Below are 23,664 nucleotides of genomic sequence, written 5' to 3'. Positions count from 1 at the left end.
CCACCCCTGGCCACCCTTCAAATTTTTTTTATTTTTTTATTTTTTTTTAAGATTGAATTTTTTAAATTAAATTAATAAAAAAAATAATATTTTAATCAGATAAAACGGTGAGTTTTGAGTAGACTAACGGAAGTCAACAAAAATTGACGGTAGGGAGTTTTCTTATAGTTTCGAGTTACCCAGGGACTAAATTTCCGAAAAAAAATACCCAGGAAGTTTTTAAAAAAAACGCGTTTACCTAAGGATTTTATATATAATTTCCCTTAATTTTATATATATATATATTACCATCATCTAGTGCATTTAATGGATAAAACGGCAACTTAATCCACTCATTTGATGCGCGCATCCTTCCTATTAATTAACCCCATTTAGAATGTTAATTACATATTTAATAAGAAACCATTTAACTAAATAATAATTTAGTTTATCTCACTCCCGGATGTTTATTACGCTCATCAATGGGTTCTTAATTATTAGTAAATATTCCAAAATTTTTTTATCTAAAACAACGTGCATGCTGCCATAATTTCGTCCTGCCAACTTCAGTTTTTCACCAAATTATTGAGGTTCTGAGTATATGTTTTTTTTTTTCTTTTGTGAACAGATCTGGCAGATGAGAACTGGACCCTGTCGTTGTCTTCGAATTATTCGATGTGTCAAATTAATTAAAGGTGCTAAAATTATTACTGCAAAGCCCCATATATGTTTGGATCATCTTTAATTAGCCTCGATCTCCATGTTCAATGTGTCAGAGGTGCTAAAAATTAATATTTTAATTTCTTAACTTTCAATGGAATTTTCATGATGTCTTTTATTTTATGGTTTTTTGTTTGCTAATGATCATCAGCAAATCATATCGTACAAGTATGGAGACCACCTGAAAGTCCAATTTGCACTTCAAGTCTACTTTGTGACACAAATCCAATTCACGAAGGTGTTGTTTCCGTGTTGTCTATGTAGTTCCAGACTAATTGTGGAAGTATTTGTTTTATCTTTTACTTTCTTCGATTCTCTAGGTAGTTATACGTAGTTATCTTTCCCTAATTCCACGTAATGATCTGTACTCGTTGAACAATTCCTCGATGAAAAGTATTTAAAACTTCATTATTGGTCATTGAGACTCAGTACGTTCAACCATCTTTATTTTATGTTCTTCGTTATTTAATTGTTGATAATGACTCAAATTGTCAATAAGTATGAAGATAATTGCTGAAAAATATTAATATTAAAGTTGATGGGCTCAAGTCCTATTTATTTATAAGAAGATAATGTTAATTTTAAAAGAAGTCCAAAAACAACTTGAAATTGAATATTTTTTGGAGAAAACGTGTGTGGATAAACATGTGGGCTGCAATGCTTATCTTCATCATAGAAAAGACTTTGTATTCATGATGGTTTCGTTTTTTCAGCAGCAATTGAATTAAAATTGTTCTCTTATTTTTCGTGATTAAGCCTAAGTATATGTAGTCCTTGGTTAAGATTATCCGGAAAATCCAAATTCGTGAGAAGACTTTGTGACATTTACAAAGTGTAGAGAGTTTTTCTTTACTGGGTATTTGAAAGGGACAGTTGAGTGGGGTGTACAAGAAGTTAAGGGTTTGGATTTGAGATATATATTCAACTTGAGCGGTTTAGGCTTGTACTATTGTACTTAATAGTAAAGAAGGATACCGGATCATGCCCCGTAAACATAGGTATATTGCCGAACCACGTAAACTCTTTATATACGTGTGTAATTGGTGTGTGTTATCGTGTGTTTTCTTTTTAAACTTGTCTTTCGTATAAAGAGCTGGTGAAAAATTGATTGTCAATTAATTATCAATTTTCTCAACAATTATCATGCGTCCATCAATTTAATTTTACTATGACAGTTTGTAGCTAGGATGACCAACTCCTCAAGTGTCTCACCTCCAACAAGTTTGGTCGGTTTTTTGAGAGTGCAATACTTACCAATCTCCACAGATAGACTTTGGTTGTGTTTTTTTAGGAACAACACGTTAAAGCATTAGCTTGCATTCTTCAATTAAAGTGTTTCACACCAACCAACAAACTCTTGACTCACACACAAAAACTTGTATTAAAAGTTTGTGGAACTAGTCTCTTCAATGAAGTTCGTATGTCTGATGTCAGAAATGCTTTAATTTTGAGGTGGCAAGAAGACCCTATGCGAAGGTGTGTGCTGGCTGGCTGCAACACATTGTACGCAATACCTAACTGTGCCTCCCACTTCAATTCGTCCCCTCGTTATCACACTTGTATATATAACCACATCCAGCTAGTTAAAATCTTAAAACTGTCAGTAGAACCCTCTCGATCTCCTTGCCTCTCAAGATAGCGGCAGGTGGAGAAGTTAACTTGGTGAACGAACACCCAATGTAAAGCAACAAAAACTCCATGATTTCAAGTTAAAGAAACTCTGACAACTTGCCACGATCGACGACTCGTACACAGTTATCTGGTTTGCAATAATGCTCATTTTTCTTGCCAACTATATATGTCTTCAAACCATAAATAAGATAAACCAAATCCACTTCCATCTTTTACTCAACCGGACCATACAAAATATTATAAATTAAAAATTAAAATAGAGAGAATGAAAAAGCCTTAATTACCAAACCAAACCAGTTTTACTAGGGCTTTTGTGGGGGAAGAGCTAGCTCTACCAAATTTTTGTTTGACTATTTATCTTCATTTTTTTCCTCGCCTTTAAACTTGTTGTGACAAATATTGCGAGTTTCAAGATCACCAAAGAAGTAAAAAAAGTGTAGAATAGAAAAATAATAATAATAATAATAACACAATTATATAAAATATTAAAATTTAAGGGGTTCGGTTTAATAAGCTTACATTTATTGGTGGAAACGATTAAGAAGAAATTCACTAACAAAAAATAGAGTACAAACAAAACCACTCAAACTTAAAATTCTAAATACACCAAACTATCACTCTAAAAAAAAAAAAAAATTACAAAAGAGAGAGTTTCTCTAAAATTCACAAAGCTTTTCTGCACTCAAAACACATCAATGGCGTATCTCTCTCTCTCTCTCTCAAACCAAGTTGCTGCTCTTCTTTTTCGGCAACTTCAGCTTTTCTTCTTTCTCCCACTTTGACTAAAGTTGTTGTGGCTTTTTTGTTTTCAACAACAAGAGGCTCCTTTTTAAAGCCATTAGAATAAGCTTAATAAGAGCACTAGAAGTTGCTTTTCTTTGATTTTTCTAAGTTTAGAGTATAAAATTACTTTTTGCTTCCCTATTAAAATATATTTCTAATAATTTCTCTTTCACTTTTCTATACCATTAAAATATTATTTTTTTACAAAACACAAGTTCCCTACATACCCTATTTTCACAAAATCCCAACACAATTTCCAATTTAAGATAAAAAGATGAAAGAGGAAAGAGAAAAAAGAAATGTTTATATTATAATAATGTATAAGAAACCACTTTGGGTTTACTGCACATTGAAAAATACTGTAGCAACTCTTGAGAGTTGGTTAAATATAAAAAATCTGATGTAAGTATATTTTTGTGGTTTTTTTAAATTTTTTTTAAATATAAAAAATGATTGAATGGCATATAGAGCATTGCTAAAAGACATGCAATCCGGTGGTTAAAAACAATGTCAAAAAGTGTGGGTAAAAACCTAAGTCAAAAAGTGTGAGACGTAAAATTCTACCCAGAATGGGAAATGCATTTTTGCATTCTACCCACCATCTCCCCACCATCCCTTCTCTCTTCACTTTTTTTTTTTTTAAAAAAAATAATAATAATAATCAAAATGCAAGTGAAGAGATGGTGAGTAGATGGTGGGTAGAATGCATTGAGCATTCCTCTAAAAGAAATCACACTGGTTTGGAACTCACGGTAAAGTTGACGAAGAAAGCAAGCCACCAAATCTGACAAATCTCAACATTTTACCGCACGCAGCACGTTTTGATTGTTGAAGTTGCGCGTCACATGCGTGCTAACCCATGTGAAGGAATAAAAAAATGAAAAACCCCATAAAGACCATGTCTTCAAAGCATCCTAAAACTAGGCTCTAAGCTACACTGCTATTTATATATATACCCCTGCAAGCCTATGTACGCAACAATCTGAACGACAAAGCACCTGCAAAACTCCCATCCATGGCATTCATAAGCTCAAAAGAAATTGTATTCCGGTCGATTCTCCGATCCGGCAGTCTCTTTCTTTTAATCTTTATTGTGAGTTGTACCCCCCCAGAGGACCCTGTCAAATGTTCATCAAAGAATACAAATTGCACGGTCACAAACGCCTACGGTATATTTCCTGATCGAAGCGTGTGTGGAGCAGCTGAGGTGGCGTACCCGTCCACAGAGGAACAACTCATTTCAGCGGTGGCAACAGCAACCAAGGAGAGAAGGAAAATGAAGGTGACTACACGTTATTCACACAGCATTCCCAAGCTGGTTTGCCCCGACGGCCAAGATGGACTGCTAATAAGCACCAAGTACCTCGACCATATCTTGAAAGTTGATGTTGAAGCCATGACGATGACTGTGGAGAGCGGCGTGACATTGAAGCAACTCATCAATGAGGCTGCCAAGTCTGGGCTAGCATTACCTTATGCGCCATATTGGTGGGGCTTGACAATTGGTGGCCTCTTGGGCACGGGTGCACACGGTAGCACATTGTGGGGCAAGGGGAGCTCGGTCCATGATTATGTTGTGGAGCTTCGGATTGTTAGTCCAGGAAAGCCTGAAGAAGGATATGCTAAGACTCGGAGTCTCAACGATGGCGACGAAGATTTTAATGCAGCTAAAGTTTCACTTGGAGTTCTTGGAGTTATTTCACAGGTATGCATGGTTTCCACTTCTATCCTATCCTGGAAATAAGTAAATTTAATCACAGGTATGGGTTCTAATTGCCTTTTAGAAGGTGAAAACCAATACATGAAATATTTTAATTGAAATGGAGGGGGAATGAATGAGGCAAGGTTCGAATTCAAGACATTTGCTTTGATATCATATTGTTAAAAACTTAAGTAAATAAAAATGAATAAATTTAATCATTTAATGAGTATTCTAACCACTAGAAGGTTGTATGGCAATGGGCCGGGTTTAGTTGTTTTATAGTGAGAGAAGAAGAATATATCGATGAGATCAAAGGAGTTGATTGTTTTGCACTGAGAGAGGAAGAATCGATGAGAAGAGAGAGGACGATGCTGGGAGAGAGAGAGAGAGAGGGGGATGGTGAAAAATAATAAAATAATTAAACATTGTGCTACAGTGTATAGCAAGAGATTATTATGCATACTATAACACAAATTGTGCATACTTTGAAGTTAATCTGTTAGACAATAAAAATGGCTCATATTAGCAATTTTTAGCTAATATGAGCCATATCCTAAAACCAGCTTTTATTTTTTATTTGTTTTTATTTTGTTGAGTAATAATGTAATAACATGTAAAAAGTGAATATGTAAAGGTCAAGTTCTTACGATATTGATAGATACCCAGGCCCCATTCTGCCTTTTCTTTTAACCTAACTAGATTTATTTGGTGCTCAATTAGATTTGAAGCATTTCAAAAACTTGGAGATCCAAATAGAAGAAAAACGGTTATATATATTTTTCATGATTTTTTAAAGTTCCATTCTAGACAAACAAGCAAACGTTAGTAATTAAGAGCTATAGGAAGGTGCATGGATCAGAACAAAAACATCCTTGAAAGGATACAACATAGATATGTGTTTCTTTTAAGTCTCCATTCAATTGACATATAAGGTAATGGTCCTAATGGATAAATGACAACATTGAATTTCGGTCCTTTCTTTAACTTCTGCTAGTTGTTTGCCCAAATTAATTCATGAAAGTGACCCACTAAACGTATTACTTAGGGAATTAAATAAATGAAATTATAGAATAAGACATACAAGAAATTAGGTGAGGTCCTTAATTTTGACGTATTACCTAGGCAACTAAAAAAATTGGACGAACGGGCCATCAACCCCATCCACCCATTGAGTAAGCTCCTTTGAACCATAATGTAAGAAATATTGTAACTTTATGGTGGGCATGCCCATAAACTCGTGCAACCCCTACTTCAGCTCGGATATTCTAGAAAAAATACTATTATTCTTTACATTAATTTTACGCCGACTGCTATGTTATGTTTTAAGTGAATTTTTATGCCAATCACTTTAAAAAACAAAAGAAAAGCTACGTCAATAAATATATAATTTTTGTGATAATTAAATTAGTGTGAAGAGTAATATTACTTTTCTAAAAATAGCTCATAAGGCAAAGGGTCCCGGGAGATCAGTGGGCAAGCAAATAGTTTAGATAGATTTAATTTACTATATTGTACTACATATTTATTTTATTTTGCTAAAATATTTATTTATTTATTTATTTTTGGAATATGAAAAGAGAGAGCTTTTAAATGTTAGAGAAAAAGATCTCTTGAAAATGAAAACCTCCGATTTTGCAGGTTACTCTAAAACTACAACCCCTCTTCAAGCGATCCATCACCTACTTGACGAAGGATGATTCAGACCTGGGAGATGAAGTGGCAAGTTTTGGTAATTTACATGAGTTTGCAGATATAACTTGGTATCCTAGTCAACGCAAGGCTGTCTATCGACTCGATGACCGCGTCTCCACAAACACGTCAGGCAATGGTCTGTATGATTTTACGCCATTTCGCTCTACACTTTCACTAGAACTAGACGCCGTTAGAACCACAGGTAATTATATTTATAGCCCTTCACCTACTTCTATATATAGGCTACAGCCAAAATGCAATGGTCTTGATCGATCACATGGTGGTGTGTTTTCTAAATGTTTAAACAGAGGAGTTTCAAGAATCTATCAGTGAAGCTGAAGGGAAATGCATCGGCGCTAAAGCAATTATATTTACTCTCACAACTGTCGCCTATGGTTTAACTAACGACGGTATTTTTAACCCACAAATCTATTGAATTTGTAGAAAAATATGAACAAATTATTAACGTTAATCATTTCTCTTTTGATTTTGGAGTAATAGGTATTCTCTTTACTGGCTATCCTGTTATTGGATATCACAACCGCCTTCAATCATCAGGAAGCTGCCTAGATAGTAGTGATAATGCATTGATTACAGCGTGTGCATGGGACCCAAGAGTGAAGGGTGAGTTCTTTCACCAAACAACATTTAGCATTGGCTTGTCCAAGGCGAAGAGCTTCATCCAAGACGTCCAAAAGCTAATAGAATTGGAGCCTAAAGCATTGTGTGGCGTAGAGCTTTATAATGGAATCCTGATGCGCTATGTTAAGGCTTCAAGTGCTTACTTGGGGAAGCAAGAAGATGCGTTGGATTTTGATATGACTTATTATCGAAGCAAAGACCCCACGACTCCTAGGCTTTATGAAGACATACTCGAAGAAATTGAGCAAATTGCGATTTTCAAGTACGCGGCATTGCCTCATTGGGGGAAGAATCGAAATGTTGCATTCAATGGAGCAATCAACAAGTACGGAAATGCCAAAAAGTTCTTGAAGGTTAAGGGAGTTTATGATCCGTTAGGGCTCTTCTCTAGCGAGTGGACAAACCAAATTCTTGGATTAAATAAAGGGGTGACTATAGATAAGCAGGGTTGTGCACTAGAAGGGTTGTGTGTCTGCTCAAAAGACACCCATTGTGCTCCAAGCAAGGACTACTATTGTAGACCAGGCAAAGTATACAAGGATGCAAGGGTTTGTACTCGTTTGACTTCTGAGAAGCATACTGAATTGTAAATGTAGGCGATCGATGCCCATTGGTTGGCAATTGTCGAGCCATTTAGTTTTGTCTATTTACAAGAGGGGTTGTTTCTCACTTCAATTCCATCTGCAAGAAGATTTGTTTTCATTAAGATCTCTAGATATCAAGACAATGGTGTTTTCGTAGTAGCATTAGTATTTTTATTTTTTTTTATTTTTTTTTTATGAGTCGTAGTAGCATTAGTTGTTTTAGACTGGTATTGTTAATTTGTTATATCTTATCCTTTATGTCATCTTGTAGTCGGTGGTTGTCTTTTATCACTAGAATAAATGCTATGTACCCGACGACCAAAATCAATGAAAGTTATATTTTTCTACACTATTAATTACTTGAGTGGGATACTCTTGTTCAATATGAGATTTCTCTTTTTGATATGTGATTCATTTTCTTTTTGGTTAGGAGATGAAGATTGAGGATAATTTGTTTGAGAAGTTAGTCTCTTTCTCCAAGCAATTTGAAATTAACATTTTAGATTTGAGTGCTTATTATGATGAAGGTCAAGGTCGTCATCAATGGGATCACATCACAATGTAGCATCGTTATCATTTTGACATATTCAATGCTACGAAAATTTTCAATTGTAAGACTTCGATAGCAAGTTTGGTGAAGGGGTAATAGAACTCTTAACACTTAGTTTAGCTTGAATCTAAAGGATGCCTATAAATCTTGCAGTCTTGTGGAGAAGTACAATCTTTTTTATTTTTATGAGCATAGGAAAATTAATTTGAGATTTAGTTGAAGGCTTGAAGCCTTTTGAGCTTGATGTGTTTAATCATTGGGAATTTAAAAAAAAAAAAAAAAAAAAAAAAAAAAATCGCCTTCCATTTCGAAATTATGTCGAGGGTTGATAAATATTGGAAAATAAAAGACATATCATCTTATTGATAGATTAATTCGTTTTGTTTTGACTTTTCAAATGTCTACAACGACTACAGAATGAGCAATTTCAGCTATGAAAATTGTTAAAATAAGATTTCGTAAAAAATAGATGATGAGTTTCTTGCAACTAATTTAGTTGTCTATATTGAAAGAGAAATTTGTGAGAGTTTCAATTAAGATTTGATACTTAATGATTTTGTTTTTTTTAAAAGAATAATATGATGCAAATTTTAGACTTGGGCAATTCATTTGAAAGATATGCTCTCCATTAGTTGTTTTGATTATGGAGTTTTTTTTAGACTTGATAGATGCCATCTAATATATTGACTAGTACATCCAATGATAATAGACTTTCATATTTAAGATGTAATTATTGAATAGCTAATGTGTATAGTACTATAGATGAACGCAATGATGTTTATCAGTTTATGCATGGAACTCTAGTGGTTTTGTTTGTGTGATGTAATAGTGTTTTTTTACAAAAAAAAATTATAATGATTGTCGTTGCATGTATAATATCAAGGTATATATAGTAGAAACCCTCCAAAATAGCTTTTATTAGGTCATATGATTTGGGCGTTACACTTACTTAATAATTTCTTGTCGAGTTTATGGATGTATTGTCTCTCTCATTTGTCTTTCTATTATTTTTGTTGGGAAATGGATCAGCCAAAAATACCCAACGGACCTTCAAAGGTTATTTACATCATACAAAGCCCACCAGTAAAAGGCCTAGGCCAAGATTGAGCCAGCCCACCACGGGTAAAAACTAGAAAGCAAGGATACAAGAAGGAAAGTCACGTTCGTTAGAGAACATGGTCAAGCCTGCAGCGAAGAACCGAGCCACATGTAGACGTGCCTGAGAAAAAAGCGGGAGAAACGTTGCTGAGCCATCAATCAGCTCCACGATCCCATGATCTACCTTTCTAGCATTGCACACGGTCGATCCTCGAGAATGTGGGGCTGAGAATTGGGGAACGCTAACCGTTACTTGATGCCTATAAAAGGGAAATTCTAATCAAGTATTTGGTTAATCACTATCAAGCTATTCTTGCTCACTTGGTCTCTCCCTCTCAAACCATTGACTGACTTAGGCATCGGAGTTATCCTCCGCTGACACACCATTGCAAGCTTTTATCCTACATGTCTTATTTTGCATATATCTCATCCCTCACCTCTCAAAAATTGTCCTTTAAGCATTGTAATTTTTTTTCGAATACTTGTTTGCCCACTCTTAGCCACTCATCAGGGAGCAAATATTTTCCAAGAAGACTGAGATCTATGACTCACGCCAACGTAGTTTTTTTTTTGGTCACTGCTTTTGCAATTAGGTCAGAGTTAAAGGAAACTTGAAGAAGACGAAGGCTGAAGATGGGTCTTTTCTTTTTCTCAAAAACACACGTTCCTCCACTGTTTTCCAAACGATGGTTTAAATAAATGCAAAACACACCGTTTAACTAACATGGATAAACTAGTTTGACTCTCTTCAACGTCTTTTCTTCTGTTGTATTTATGCTCGAGTTGTCTGGCGCAATTCCTTTTGGCCTCTCGACTCCGGCCACTACCCCTCAATTTTTCCAATATGATGGAATTGATCAATATTATACTCTCTCCAGGTACCTCTCTTGGTATTCCCCAGGCAGATAATCATAAATTTCAGATTTTCGCATTAGTTGCCTGTGATAAATTATGGTTCTACCGTAATAAAGCTTTTCATGATGTGGTCTTATCTTCAATGTTCTTTCTGTATCGAGGCATATCAATAAAGTTGCTCTTGAGCATTTTCACGCTTGGCAAGTGAAGACCAACCCCGGGTGGAAACTTGGATCCCCCCTGCTCCCAATTGTTTCAAAATCAATTTTCATACTGCTATTCGGGATACATTCTCAGCGCAACTGGCAGTCTCTCGTGATCATAATGGCCATATTATTCACATGACTTCTCAAATTCGTCCATCATGTCTTCACAACACTGGTGAGGGTTTGGCTGCCCTTGCAATGCCATTAGCTTCATATTTAAATGTCGATCATTTTATTTGGAAGGGAATTCTTAGGTTGTGATCCTAGCTCTTCATCACCCATGTATCGCTCAAGATTGGAAAATCTCTCATATCATTTTCGACATTCTCGACGTTATTCCAACTTCTTCCACTTAGAAAGTTAGGAAAGTGAATAGAAATACAAACTTATGTGACCATTATGTGGCACGTTGAGCCACAACCCAAAAAATTTCTAGCAGCATTCCCTCTACTCTTCCTCCTCCTCCCTCTGTTCCTATTGTCAGTGGAAAAGATCCCCCTTCCTCTTCTGCTTTGGTTTTGTAGGTCTCTCGTGTATATATATATATAGCCTAACTGCTAGTACTCCTTCCTAAAAAAAAAGCTTTACTTTTAAAAAATCATATGAAACATTGTTATCGTAAGCAAAAAACTTTTTTTGTTTTTTCTTTTTGAAATCTATGCCAACTAGATTATATTTAAAACTCTAATTTTCAAAATAGTAACACTGAGTGGTATTTGACAAATCAGAGAATCAAAAGCCATTAAACTATTTAACTTGAGATTTCTTCTTACTTTAAGCCTTCAACCATTCAAATCAATTTATTCATACTTTTTTTTTTTCTTTTTTTCTTTTTTAAAGTTTTAGATACATAATGGCACTTTTGCATTGATTAAGCTTTTTTATATTTATATTGCTATTATAAATTAATTGTTTATAGACATTTATAAATTTTGTTCCATGTTTTAATTGTATGATATATAAAATTAATTATAGTTACCTAAAATTATGAAGAACAACAATAATTTTACTAAGCTTTAATTAAATTCTAAACGAACTAATGTCGAGGTAGATTTAACGAATATGTCCGTTATCCTTACTTAAAAAAATTAAAAAAAAAATTAAAAAAAATCTTAACCAGCTAACCATGATTTTTCCACACAGCATTTTAGAAGTTACATGTTGACGTGTGACATGTAATTAAACAATAATTACATTTTATTGAATTATTTATTAATTTCATTAATTATATTCTTCAATATTTTTATTCAATTTGTAAACAACTTTAATTTTTAATCTTAACACCTCTAAACTGAAATTCTGGCTCTGCCCGGCTACACTTCAACAGGTTCCCAGCTATATATAGGGATGCTCAAACTAGTTATTGGCTATAACTGCAACAGCAACCGCCTTGGGCGATTATCGATTTTTAATAACCGCAATCGCTTAGGCGGTTAGCAGTAATTTTATAACCTGCGATTAGCGGTTATTCAATCCAATACCTGCGGTTTTATAATCTTTTTTTAAAATGGTCTTTTAGGCTTTTTAAGTGTTTTGGGCGGCCTTTAATTTGCTTATTTTTTTTGGCTTATTTTAAGGATTTAAGGCCAAAATGTTTCAAAAAAGATGAAAAAAAAAAAAAAAAAAACATGCTTTTTTTGGGCCAGCCAATGTTTTTAAATAAGGTTTAGCCAAAAACATCACATACCACATTATATATTTCACATACATAGTCATAAATAGCCCAAATCTATTATTATTATTATTATTATATATATATATATATATATATATATATATATATATATATATAATAGTCCTAAAATAGCTAATTGCAACCGCCTTAGGCGATTAACAATAACCGCATACCAAATTAGCGGTTAGCATTTGAGCACCCTTATATAAAATAGTCCTAAAACCGCTAACCGCCCTAGACGGTTAGCGGTTTTTCATAACCGCCTACCAAAGTAATTAGCAATTGACGTGGCGGTTATAACCACCCCATTTGAGCACCCATAGCTATATATACCATCTATTTATATGTGCAACTATTTGCATGACAAACTAGCTAGCACGAAAAAGCACCAACAAAACTCCCATCCATGGCATTCATAAGCTCAAAAGAAATTGTATTACGGCCGATTCTCCGATATGGGTGTGTCTTTCTGTTAATCTTTATTGTGAGTTGTAGCCCCCCAGAGGACCCCATCAAATGTTCATCAGAGAATACAAGTTGCACAATCACAAACGCCTACGGCGTATTTCCTGATCGAAGCGTGTGTGGAGCAGCCAAGGTGGCATACCCGTCCACAGAGGAAGAACTCATTTCAGTGGTAGCAAAAGCAACAAAGGAGAGAAGGAAAATGAAGGTGGCTACACGTTATTCGCACAGCATTCCCAAGCTGGTTTGCCCTGACGGCCAAGATGGGCTTTTAATAAGCACCAAGAACCTCGACCATATCTTGAAAGTTGATGTTGAAGCTATGACGATGACTGTGGAGAGCGGCGTGACATTGAAGGAGCTGATCAATGAGGCTGCCAAGTCTGGGCTAGCCTTGCCTTATGCACCATATTGGTGGGGCTTGACAATTGGTGGCCTCTTGGGCACGGGTGCGCACGGTAGCACATTGTGGGGTAGGGGGAGCTCGGTCCATGATTATGTTGTGGAACTTCAGATTGTTAGTCCAGGAAAGCCTGAAGATGGGTATGCTAAGACTCGGAGTCTCAACGATAGCGACAAAGATTTTAATGCAGCTAAAGTTTCACTTGGAGTTCTTGGAGTTATTTCACAGGTATGGTTTATACTTCATCGATGATCATATATTCTAACACTACTCTCTAGTACTCCAACTTGCGAGACTCAAGCATCCTATATTTTGTGACGTGTTTCAAACTTTTACAAAAGGGTGGCCATCACCCTCGGGGCTTGTTTGGGTAGCCGTCCTACGCGGTTGCTGGCCTTTGAGGGATGGTTTTGTGTCGATTGGAATATGAGCCATATATATATATATATATATATATATATATATATTGTTGAGTACGTAACAATGTAACATGATAAAAAGTGAATAAGTAAACGTCAAGTTCTTACATTGAATAGATGCCCAACCCCCATTCTGCCACCTTGAGCCTTTTCTTTTAACCTAGATTAATTTGGTGCTCAATTAGATTAATTTGAAGCATTCCAAAAACTTAGAGATAACATATCCGTGTTTCTTAAAGTCTCCATTTTCTTTATAGAATTTGACATAAGGTAATGGATAAATGACTTCTTGATTGAATTTCGGTCCTTTCTTGAAAATAAAAACCTCTGATTCTGCAGGTCACTCTAAAACTACAACCCCTCTTCAAGCGATCCATCACCTACTTGACGAAGCATGATTCAGACCTGGGAGATGAAGTGGCAAGTTTTGGTAATTTACATGAGTTTGCAGATATAACTTGGTACCCTAGTCAACGCAAGGCAATCTATCGACTCGATGATCGCGTCTCCACAAACACGTCAGGCAATGGTCTATATGATTTTACGCCATTTCGCTCTACACTTTCACTAGCACTGGACGCCATTAGAACCACAGGTAATTATATTTATAGCCACTTCACCTACTTCTATATATAGCCTATAGCCAAAATGTAATGGTCTTGATCGATCACATGGTGTTTTCTAAATGTTTAAACAGAGGAGTTTCAAGAATCTAGGAGACAAGCTGAAGGGAAGTGCATTGGGGCTAAAGCAATTATATTTACACTCACAACTATCGCCTATGGTTTAACTAATGACGGTATTTTTAACACACAAATCTATTTATTAATTTATTGAATTTATAAGAGAATATGAAAAAAAAAATATGACTAAATTATTGATGCCAATTATTTCAGGTAATTTCTTTACGGGTTATCCTGTTATTGGATATCACAACCGCCTTCAATCGTCTGGAAGCTGCATAGAAAGTGATGATAATGGATTGATTACGGCTTGTGCGTGGGACCCCAGAGTGAAGGGTGCGTTTTTTCACCAAACAGCATTTAGCATTGGCTTGTCCAAGGCGAAGAGCTTCATCCAAGACGTCCAAAAGCTAATAGAATTGGAGCCCAAAGCATTGTGTGGCATAGAGCTTTATAATGGAATCCTGATGCGCTATGTTAAGGCTTCAAGTGCTTACTTGGGGAAGCAAGAAGATGCGGTGGATTTTGATATCACTTATTATCGAAGCAAAGACCCCACGACTCCTAGGCTTTATGAAGACGTACTCGAAGAAATTGAGCAAATTGCGCTTTTCAAGTACGCGGCATTGCCTCATTGGGGGAAGAATCGAAATGTTGCATTCAATGGAGCAATCAACAAGTACGGAAATGCCAAAAAGTTCTTGAAGGTTAAGGAAGTATATGATCCGTTAGGGCTCTTCTCTAGTGAGTGGACAAACCAAATTCTTGGATTAAATAAAGGGGTGTCAATAGATAAGAAGAGTTGTGCACTAGAAGGGTTGTGTGTCTGCTCAAATGACACTCATTGTGCTCCAAGCAAAAACTACTATTGTAAACCAGGCAAAGTATACAAGGATGCAAGGGTTTGTACTCGTTTGACTTCTGAGAAGCATATTGAATTGTAGAAATAAATGGAGGCGATATTTCCCATTGGTTGGCAGTTGTCCTGCCATTTAGTTTTGTGGAGTAACTCATGTTGAATTCTAGAAATAGTCTATTTACAAGAGGGGTTGTTTCAATTTGTACTTCAATTCCATCTGCAAGAAGATTTGTTTTCATCAAGACAATGGTGTTTTAATTTCGTAGTAGCATTAGTTGTTTTAGACTGTTATTGTTATATCTTATCCTTTATGTTATCTTTTAGTCGGTGATCGTCTTTTATTACTAGAATAAGTAGGTAGCCTATATAATACTATGTACCCGACGACCAAAATCAATTTTTTTTCTTTCTAAAAGAGGGTTACATGATTAATTGGGTGGTCACCTACACTATTAATTACTTGTGAGTAGGATACTCTTGTTCAAGATAAGATTTCTCTTTTTGAAGTGTAAATGATTCCTCTTCTTTCCGTTTAGGAGATGAAAATCTGGGATAATTTGCTTGAAAAATTAGTCTCTTTATTCAAGTAATTTGAAATTAATTAACATTTTAGATTTGAGTGCTCGTTATTATAAAGGTCGAGGTCGTCATCAACGGAATAAAATCACAATAGAACATCATCATTATTTTTACATATTTAATGCTACAATAGTTTTCAATTGTAGTACTTCAATAGTAGGTTTGGTAAATGGGTAATGAACCTTTTAACACTTAATTTAGCTTGAATCTAAAAGATGCATATAAATCTTGTAGTCTTGCATAAAAGTACGATCCTCTTGATTTTTATGAGTATAAAAAAATTAATTTGAGATTTCAGTTGAATCATTTTAAACTTGACGTGCTTAATCATTTAAAATTTAAAAAAAATAATTGCTTTCCATTGCAAAATTTTGTCGATGATTGATAAAGATTGGAAAATAAAATACATGCCATCTTATTGATAGCATGATACAATTTTAAAGAATATATGATACAATTTTAGACACTTTATATTTTTGTCTATTGTTATATTAGTGCTACATGTTAGGTTACTAGTATATCAATTATGTTATATATTATAAAGTGTAGTGACTATACTTTTTGTGATATATATATATGCCAAACATTTTCTCTGAAACGCCCCTGAGGCCCGATTTGCCATGCGGAGCTTGTTCTCCAAATTCCAAAGAAAAGTCTCTAAAAAGATAACGCAAAAAGAATGGTGGCATTATATATTTATATTGCATAGCCAACCGACATTGAATTGTGCAGGAGATAATCACAACTTCCCAACCTCCCGACATTGTCATTTAATTGCATACTAGTTTACAGATGGGTGAAAATGAACTGTAAGACTGTAATGATGGCACCTTTGACAAATCTCTTCCTCTTTTTTTTTTTCCTATTATTTTCACTTCTTAAAGAAATAAAAATAAATAAAAACACACACACACATATATATATATATATATATATATATATATATTTTCATTTTTCTCTTACAAAAATCAACATATTATTTCACATCAAAAGGATTTATCATTCTTTTTAAGGGGTACAGTTGTGCAGGTGAGATTGTGACAGGAAACTCTGGAGTAAAAAGGATGTACACGATCCATCCTCTACAGTCTACTGCGAACACGACATGGGTCTGTCTTATTGCAGATTACAAACTAGATTAAATCAAAGAACCCATTGATTTCTCGTAACAAAAGAGAAAGGAATCTAACAGCTCACGCATTAGCTTAAGGGTTTCAATCATTAGGCCTCACCTATTAAAAAGAGAGTTTAAATCCACATGTGAGGAAAAGTGTTAAAGTATTGATTAAGTGATTAAATTTACCTCTTTCTGTCAGCTTAAGTTTTTGGGATGAATGGTGATTTAACATGGTATCAAAGCCAAAGATCATGAGATCAAACCTTAACTCTGTCAAATCACCTCCTATTTAAATTAAATATTCTACGTGTTGAGCCTCACTTATTAAAGCTCACATGTGAGGGGGAGTGTTAAAGTATTACTTAAGTGATTAAATTTACCTCTTTCTGTCATCTTAAGCTTTTGAAATGAATAGTGATTTAACAATAATGAATTTTTTTTTTTTTTTTGATTTTATGCATGAATGATTTGTTTGAATTCAACAAATGCAATATAAGATGCATCATGACTCAAGTTATGATGATTAAAAAGTTCAAAAAAAGGTGTTAATGTGTGTAGTAATGAGTCTGTTTTTTTTAAGAAAAAAAAAAAAAAACATATTTTAATATGATATAAAAAAAAAAACGAAAATAATTTTAAATATTTTTTCACAGGGTAAGTTATTAAAGTTTTAGTTTTGAAAATATAATTTAAAAGACCAAAAAAAAAAAACAACACCAAGAAAACATGAGAGATTTTCGGCACATGGTACAGAAGCAGGTTGAACAAACCATGACCACTTTCGACGAGGACCTGCAACAATCTGGTTTCGAATGGTCGTTTTTCTTTCATTTCATTTTTATTTTTATTTATTTATTTTATACGTCTACATAAGAGAGTGAGAAAAAATTCAAACTAGTAACTTCCATTTCATAAAATGTAATTCCTAACTAATTGAGCTACTCATTGAGACTCTTTCCATAAAGATGAGATAAATAAAATGGGATAAAGCTTTCCTTCAAACTATTTTCTTTAACTTAATTTAAAAAAGTGATCACATATGTCTCTTAAATATGTGAGATGCATATATATTTTTAATAATATAGACAAAATTTTTTTAAAAAAAATTATATTAAAAATACATTAAACATCTCACATATTATTAAAAAAATAAACATTTTTTATAGATTAAATTAAATAAACCAAATCAGACTTTGCTGTTAAAAAATGAAAGGATGGTGATTTAATCTAGCATAGCTCCTTCCGTAAACTTGTCTGCAAAACGCTTTAACGCTGAATGAACATTTTGTCTTTTTCTATTCTGTTTTTGGGACTCACAGCTGGCAACTCCATAAATAATAAGTATCGACTCAACCAACTATCGATCGGTCAACTTTAAATTCCTGTGGGGAACTATGCGTGCCCAGACAATATATGGGTAAAGATAAACAGCATGCATGCCGTGTGTAAATTTTTTTTAAAAAAATAAATAAATAAATAAATAAATTTTTTGCACAGGCGTGCATGCTCTATATATATAGGAGCACTGATTGGCAGCACGCGGGGGCGTGGCACGCCCAGTGCAAAATTTTTTTTTTTTTTTTTTTTTAAGATCAACAGCACGGGCGTGCAATGCACGCCGCGTGCTGTTGATCTTTACCCTATATATAGAGGAGCACTGATCGGCAGCACGCGTGGGCGTGGCACGCCCAGTGCAAAATTTTTTTTTTTAAGATCAACAGCACGGGCGCGTGGTTGATCTTCTATATAAGGCAGATATACTTCAAAGAGTATTGATTGAGAGCACGCGTCGGCGTGCTATATTAAAAAAAAAAAAAAATTTACACTGTCGTGCGTGGGCGTGCCACGCACAACGCGTGGTCCCAATCAGTACTCACTTCAAAGCATCCTAAAACTAGGTTCCTTGCTAGATATACCGGCCTCCTGTGTCTGTTAAGCCACAAAAAAGCACCAGCAAAACTCCCATCCATGGCACTCATAAGCTCAAAAGAAATTCTACTCGGGCCGATACTCCGATTTGGGTGTGTCTTTCTGTTAATCTTTATAGTGAGTTGTAGCCCCCCAGAGGACCCCATCAAGTGTTCATCACAGAATACAAATTGCACAATCACAAACGCCTACGGTGTTTTCCCCGATCGAAGCGTGTGTGGAGCAACTGAGGTGGTGTACCCGTCCACAGAGGAAGAAATCATTTCAGCAGTCGCAACGGCAACCAGGGAGAGAAGGAAAATGAAGGTGACTACGCGTTATTCACACAGCATTCCCAAGCTAGTTTGCCCCGACGGCCAAGATGGGCTGCTAATAAGCACCAAGTATCTCGACCATATCTTGGAAATTGATGTTGAAGCCATGACGATGACTGTGGAGAGCGGCGTGACATTGAAGCAGCTGATCAATGAGGCTGCCGAGGTCGGGTTGGCCTTGCCTTACGCGCCGTACTGGTGGGGCGTGACAATTGGTGGCCTCTTGAGCACGGGTGCGCACGGTAGCACATTGTGGGGCAAGGGGAGCTCGGTCCATGATTATGTTGTGGAGCTTCGGATTGTTAGCCCAGGAGGGCCTGAAGATGGGTATGTTAAGACTCGGAGGCTCAACGATGGTAACCAAGCTTTTAATGCAGCCAAAGTTTCACTTGGAGTTCTTGGAGTTATTTCACAGGTATGGTTTTCTCTACTTGCAGCCAAACTCAAGTATCACATTTCATGCCACCCATCACCGAACTCCTAACCCTTCTTCGAGCTCCCTATACTAGAGTCGACTCCAAAACCAACCAAAACGGTAGCTCGGTGTTTTTGTCGATGAGAGGTATTTCGTCAAAGTTGTGTATAGAAAGTAATTGGTTGAAACATTCTTCTTAATAACAAAATTTAAGATTAATTCTCCAACCATCAACGGTCTTCAATCATGAGATCCACATTGACCGGGCATTTCATCTGTCCTGGAGGTGGATGGGCATCCGAGAGCCCAAAGGTTAGTGGGCCTTAGTGGACCCACTGATGGACTTGTTGTATTTTATATCAACATAATATTAATTGAGCATTAGAAATTTTAAACAACAATTGTTTCACAAATAAAATAACTAGTAAAAAAAGAAGCTAACCCAATATGACCCATATATATATATATTGGTTTTATCAATCACAACAACAATCTCCTTGGATGCAATATGAAATAACTACATTTATTGAACAAACAATTACAACAACAAGCGGCCTAATATATTTATATATAACCCCATGCAAGCCATTCACTTGCTTCATTTCAGAATAGCTCCATAAACTATTTTTTATTTTTTATTTTTGAAATGGAGCTCCATAAAATATTGATTACTTGACAAGGCAAATAAATAACTTTACCACGAGATAGAGTTTCTATGTTATTCAATATGACTTTGTTTTTTTTTTTACATGAAGTCCCTCTCCTGGCTGAATTAGCCCCATTTATACACATGTCTCCGAAATACCCAAGAAATTGCCTAAATCACGTCCACCTATGGTCCATTATCCACCGCTCATCATGCTTGAGATTTGAGCCATCCTTCATCTTTGGCACACAGACACGTCGACCATTGGGATCGACCCAACATGGTCTTCACAGGAGCAGGCCCACCAGTCATACTATGGGAGGACAGTTTTCATGCTCTCTGCCATGGCTTGATTGGACATTAGGCAGCCGTGAATAGACAAATACTGTCTTTGGTTGGACATTTACCTTCACTTGACTCCATACGAAAAGTTACGGATTGGGTAAATGAAGTACCTTCACTTGAGTCCATACGAAAAACTTTTACGGATTGGGTAAATGAAGTATGGTTTCTCGCATGGCTCTTTCGTAATGTTCGTTGGGTGCAGTGAAATGGTTCGCCTTGCAGGGCTTGGCTTGCTCATGGTTTGGTAATGACGAACCTTCACTGATTTCGGCACGGACTCTTACGTTGTTCATGGTTCGTTCCGAAACTGCATCACTGTTGACAACCTACACCAATATCGAACGAACTTGCTTCTAGTTCGAGGTTCGTGAGTCCCTGATGAGTCGAGTCAAGGATATTGGGCTAATTGATTTTCTCCCCAACAATAAATAATAGAAACTCTTACATTATATATTTAAAGATATATCTTATCATGAAAACGAAAAACCAAAGGGCAACATACATAAGATAATAAAATTCGTCAAGTATATTTGCTCTTATCATTTATTTTCAGGTCATTCTAAAACTACAACCCCTTTTCAAGCGATCCATCACATACTTGACGGAGGATGATTCAGACTTGGGAGATCAATTGGCAAGTTTTGGCAATGCACATGAGTTTGCAGATGTAACTTGGTACCCTAGTCAACACAAGGCTGTCTATCGAATCGACGACCGTGTCTCCACAAACACCCCAGGCAATGGTTTATATGATTTTACGCCGTTACGCCCTACTCCTTCATTAGAACTAGCCGTCGTCAGAAGCACAGGTAATTAATTAGCACTTTACCAACCGGAGGACAACCATAAAATTAAGATAAATAATTTGTGTCAATAATTTATGTATTTATGAGATTTATATAAGTCTATAAATTTAATAGTTGATTTGTAAAGGTTTGTTTGAAATTGCATTTGAAAAATAAAGTTTTAAGTCAAAAAGTGTTTTTTGGCAAAAACTTTTGCCAAAAATGTGATTTGACTTTTTTTTTTTTTTTTTTAACTTTTTAAACTATTAAAAGCGCTTTCAATTTTTTTTTTACCAAACTCCAAATTGGTACTTTTTTCTTCGAATGGACTTTTTGAGTGTTAAACGCACATTCAAACAGACCTTAAGATGATATGGGAAAATATTGACACTAATAATTTCTCTATGATTATTATTGTCAAGATAAATGGTAAGAGTCAATAAGTTTTTCATATTCTCATCTAAATTCAATAGATCAACAATTGAATTTGTGAGGTTCACTATTAACTTATGTGAGGTTTACATAAGTTAACAAATCTAATGATTGATTTGTAAGATAAGATGATGGGTCAAATATAGAGAAAATATTAACTGCTAGCATTTCTTAAAGGACACAAATGTCATCTCTCACATGGTTTCTTTAATATTTTAACAGTCATTTATTGTCATTCCACTAATTTCAAACATGTTGAATCACACTGGTCATTTAATAAAGTAAGTTAAGGGAAATTTCCTACAAATTAATTTGTCCTTTCTCAAAATATAATGATAATTTTGATACCAATGTCTTTTCTAAATGTTTAAATAGAGGAGTTTCAAGAATTCAGTAATGATGCTGATGGGAAGTGCATCGCCGCAGAAACAATTATATCTACATTCCTGACTACTGCTTATGGTTTAACCAACGACGGTATATATATATATATATATATATATTGCAATTTTCTTCTTTTTTATTATTTATATTTTTAACCAACTTTTGAAGTAAATTAATTTCATTTTGACAAAAGTAATGAATTAATAATAGGTATTCTCTTTACGGGTTATCCTGTTATTGGATATAACAATCGCCTTCAATCATCTGGAACCTGCCTAGATAGTCTTGAAGATGCATTGATGACTGCGTGTGCATGGGACCCCAGAATCAAGGGTGAGTTCTTTCACCAAACCGCGTTTAGTGTTGGCTTATCCAAGGCTAAGAGCTTCATCCAAGACGTTCAAAGCCTAATAGAATTGGAGCCTAAAGCATTGTGTGGCGTAGAGCTTTATAATGGAATCCTCATTCGCTATGTTAAGGCTTCAAGTGCTTACTTGGGGAAGCAAGAAGATGCGGTGGATTTTGATATCACTTATTATCGAAGCAAAGACCCCACGACTCCTAGGCTTTATGAAGATGTACTCGAAGAAATTGAGCAACTCGCGCTTTTCAAGTATGCAGCATTACCTCATTGGGGGAAGAATCGGAATGTAGCGTTCTATGGAGCAATCAACAAGTACAAGAAGGCGAGAGAGTTTTTAAAGGTTAGGGAGGTTTACGATCCGTTTGGGCTCTTCTCTAGCGAGTGGACAAACCAAGTTTTTGGATTAAGAAATTGGGTGACTATAGATATGGAGGGTTGTGCATTAGAAGGGTTGTGCATATGCTCAAAAGACTTTCATTGTGCTCCAAGCAAGGGCTATTATTGTAGACCAGGCAAAGTATATAGAGATGCTAGAGTTTGTACTAGCTAGTTTGACTTTTTAGAAGAATAGATAATGACTTCTCCACAACCCTCATCTTTAAAAAAAAAAAAAAAAAAAAAACTAAAGTATATAAATAGACATAAGGCATTTGTGATGTAAGGTGTTAGAATATATGAAAAATATATAATATTTTTTGTATATCCCATAATTAGGTTAATAATTAAATATTCTTTATTTATTGTATGGAAAAAATCTACTTCACCCCCCTGAAGTTTCAAGAGTTTTTCAATTTGAACCCCAAAGTTTCAAAATTGGCAATGTACCCCCCCAATGTTTCAAAAATTTTCAATTTAAACATTCCGTTACTAATTTATGTTAAATTGAACGGAAATCTATAAAATTACGTAATTACCCTTAGGTTTTTTTAAAAAATTTTCCTCAAATTTAACGAAAATTAGTAACGGAAGGTTTAAATTGAAAATTTTTGAAACATTTTGGGAGTACATTGCCAATTTTTAAACTTTGGGGTTCAAATTGAAAAACTCCTAAAACTTCATAAGGGTAAAATGGATTTTTCCCTTATTGTATTCATAGTGGGATTGTAATCAAATAAATGGGATTTGATTACTATACTTGTATTTAGTCATTACCCTATAAATAGAGACATTTGTATTGTAGACAAATAAAGTTAATGAGTACAATGTAACCCTAAAAGGTATTCCAAGTGATGAACGTAGGTGTCTAACACCGAACCACCCCCTATAAAATTTTTTGTATTCGTTTTTCATATTACTTTCACTCATATTTCTGCATCAACATAAGGTGAATTTGATGGGTGATGTAACGTGATATTTTATGGGTCTTGTAAATGGTGATTTTCTCCCGTGAAGGTGTTGATTTCATGG

General features: G+C 35.1%; 3 protein-coding genes across 3 annotated transcripts; all 3 read left to right on the top strand.

Moving 5' to 3' along the window:
- The first annotated feature begins 4,115 nt into the window (after nt 1-4,115).
- LOC132187609 (probable L-gulonolactone oxidase 6) lies at nt 4,116-8,060 on the top strand. Its single transcript, XM_059601973.1, has 4 exons — nt 4,116-4,819; nt 6,455-6,710; nt 6,817-6,918; nt 7,010-8,060. Exons 1-4 carry the CDS (start codon nt 4,130-4,132, stop codon nt 7,738-7,740), a joined length of 1,779 nt encoding a protein of 592 aa, XP_059457956.1. The 5' UTR covers nt 4,116-4,129; the 3' UTR covers nt 7,741-8,060.
- Nucleotides 8,061-12,524: 4,464 nt separating this feature from the next.
- LOC132186621 (probable L-gulonolactone oxidase 6) lies at nt 12,525-15,032 on the top strand. The gene is made up of 4 exons (XM_059600606.1): nt 12,525-13,214; nt 13,745-14,000; nt 14,103-14,204; nt 14,302-15,032. Exons 1-4 carry the CDS (start codon nt 12,525-12,527, stop codon nt 15,030-15,032), a joined length of 1,779 nt encoding a protein of 592 aa, XP_059456589.1.
- Nucleotides 15,033-18,586: 3,554 nt separating this feature from the next.
- LOC132186273 (probable L-gulonolactone oxidase 6) lies at nt 18,587-22,837 on the top strand. Its single transcript, XM_059600163.1, has 4 exons — nt 18,587-19,301; nt 20,846-21,101; nt 21,885-21,986; nt 22,104-22,837. The coding sequence occupies exons 1-4, from the start codon at nt 18,612-18,614 to the stop codon at nt 22,805-22,807; spliced, it is 1,752 nt and encodes a 583-aa protein (XP_059456146.1). The 5' UTR covers nt 18,587-18,611; the 3' UTR covers nt 22,808-22,837.
- The last annotated feature ends 827 nt before the right edge of the window (nt 22,838-23,664 follow it).

The sequence above is a fragment of the Corylus avellana genome, chromosome ca7, assembly GCF_901000735.1.
Source record: "Corylus avellana chromosome ca7, CavTom2PMs-1.0".
Lineage (NCBI taxonomy): Eukaryota > Viridiplantae > Streptophyta > Magnoliopsida > Fagales > Betulaceae > Corylus > Corylus avellana.
The sequence above is the reverse complement of the archived record's forward strand: the minus strand, read 5'-3'. Positions and strand labels throughout refer to the sequence as shown.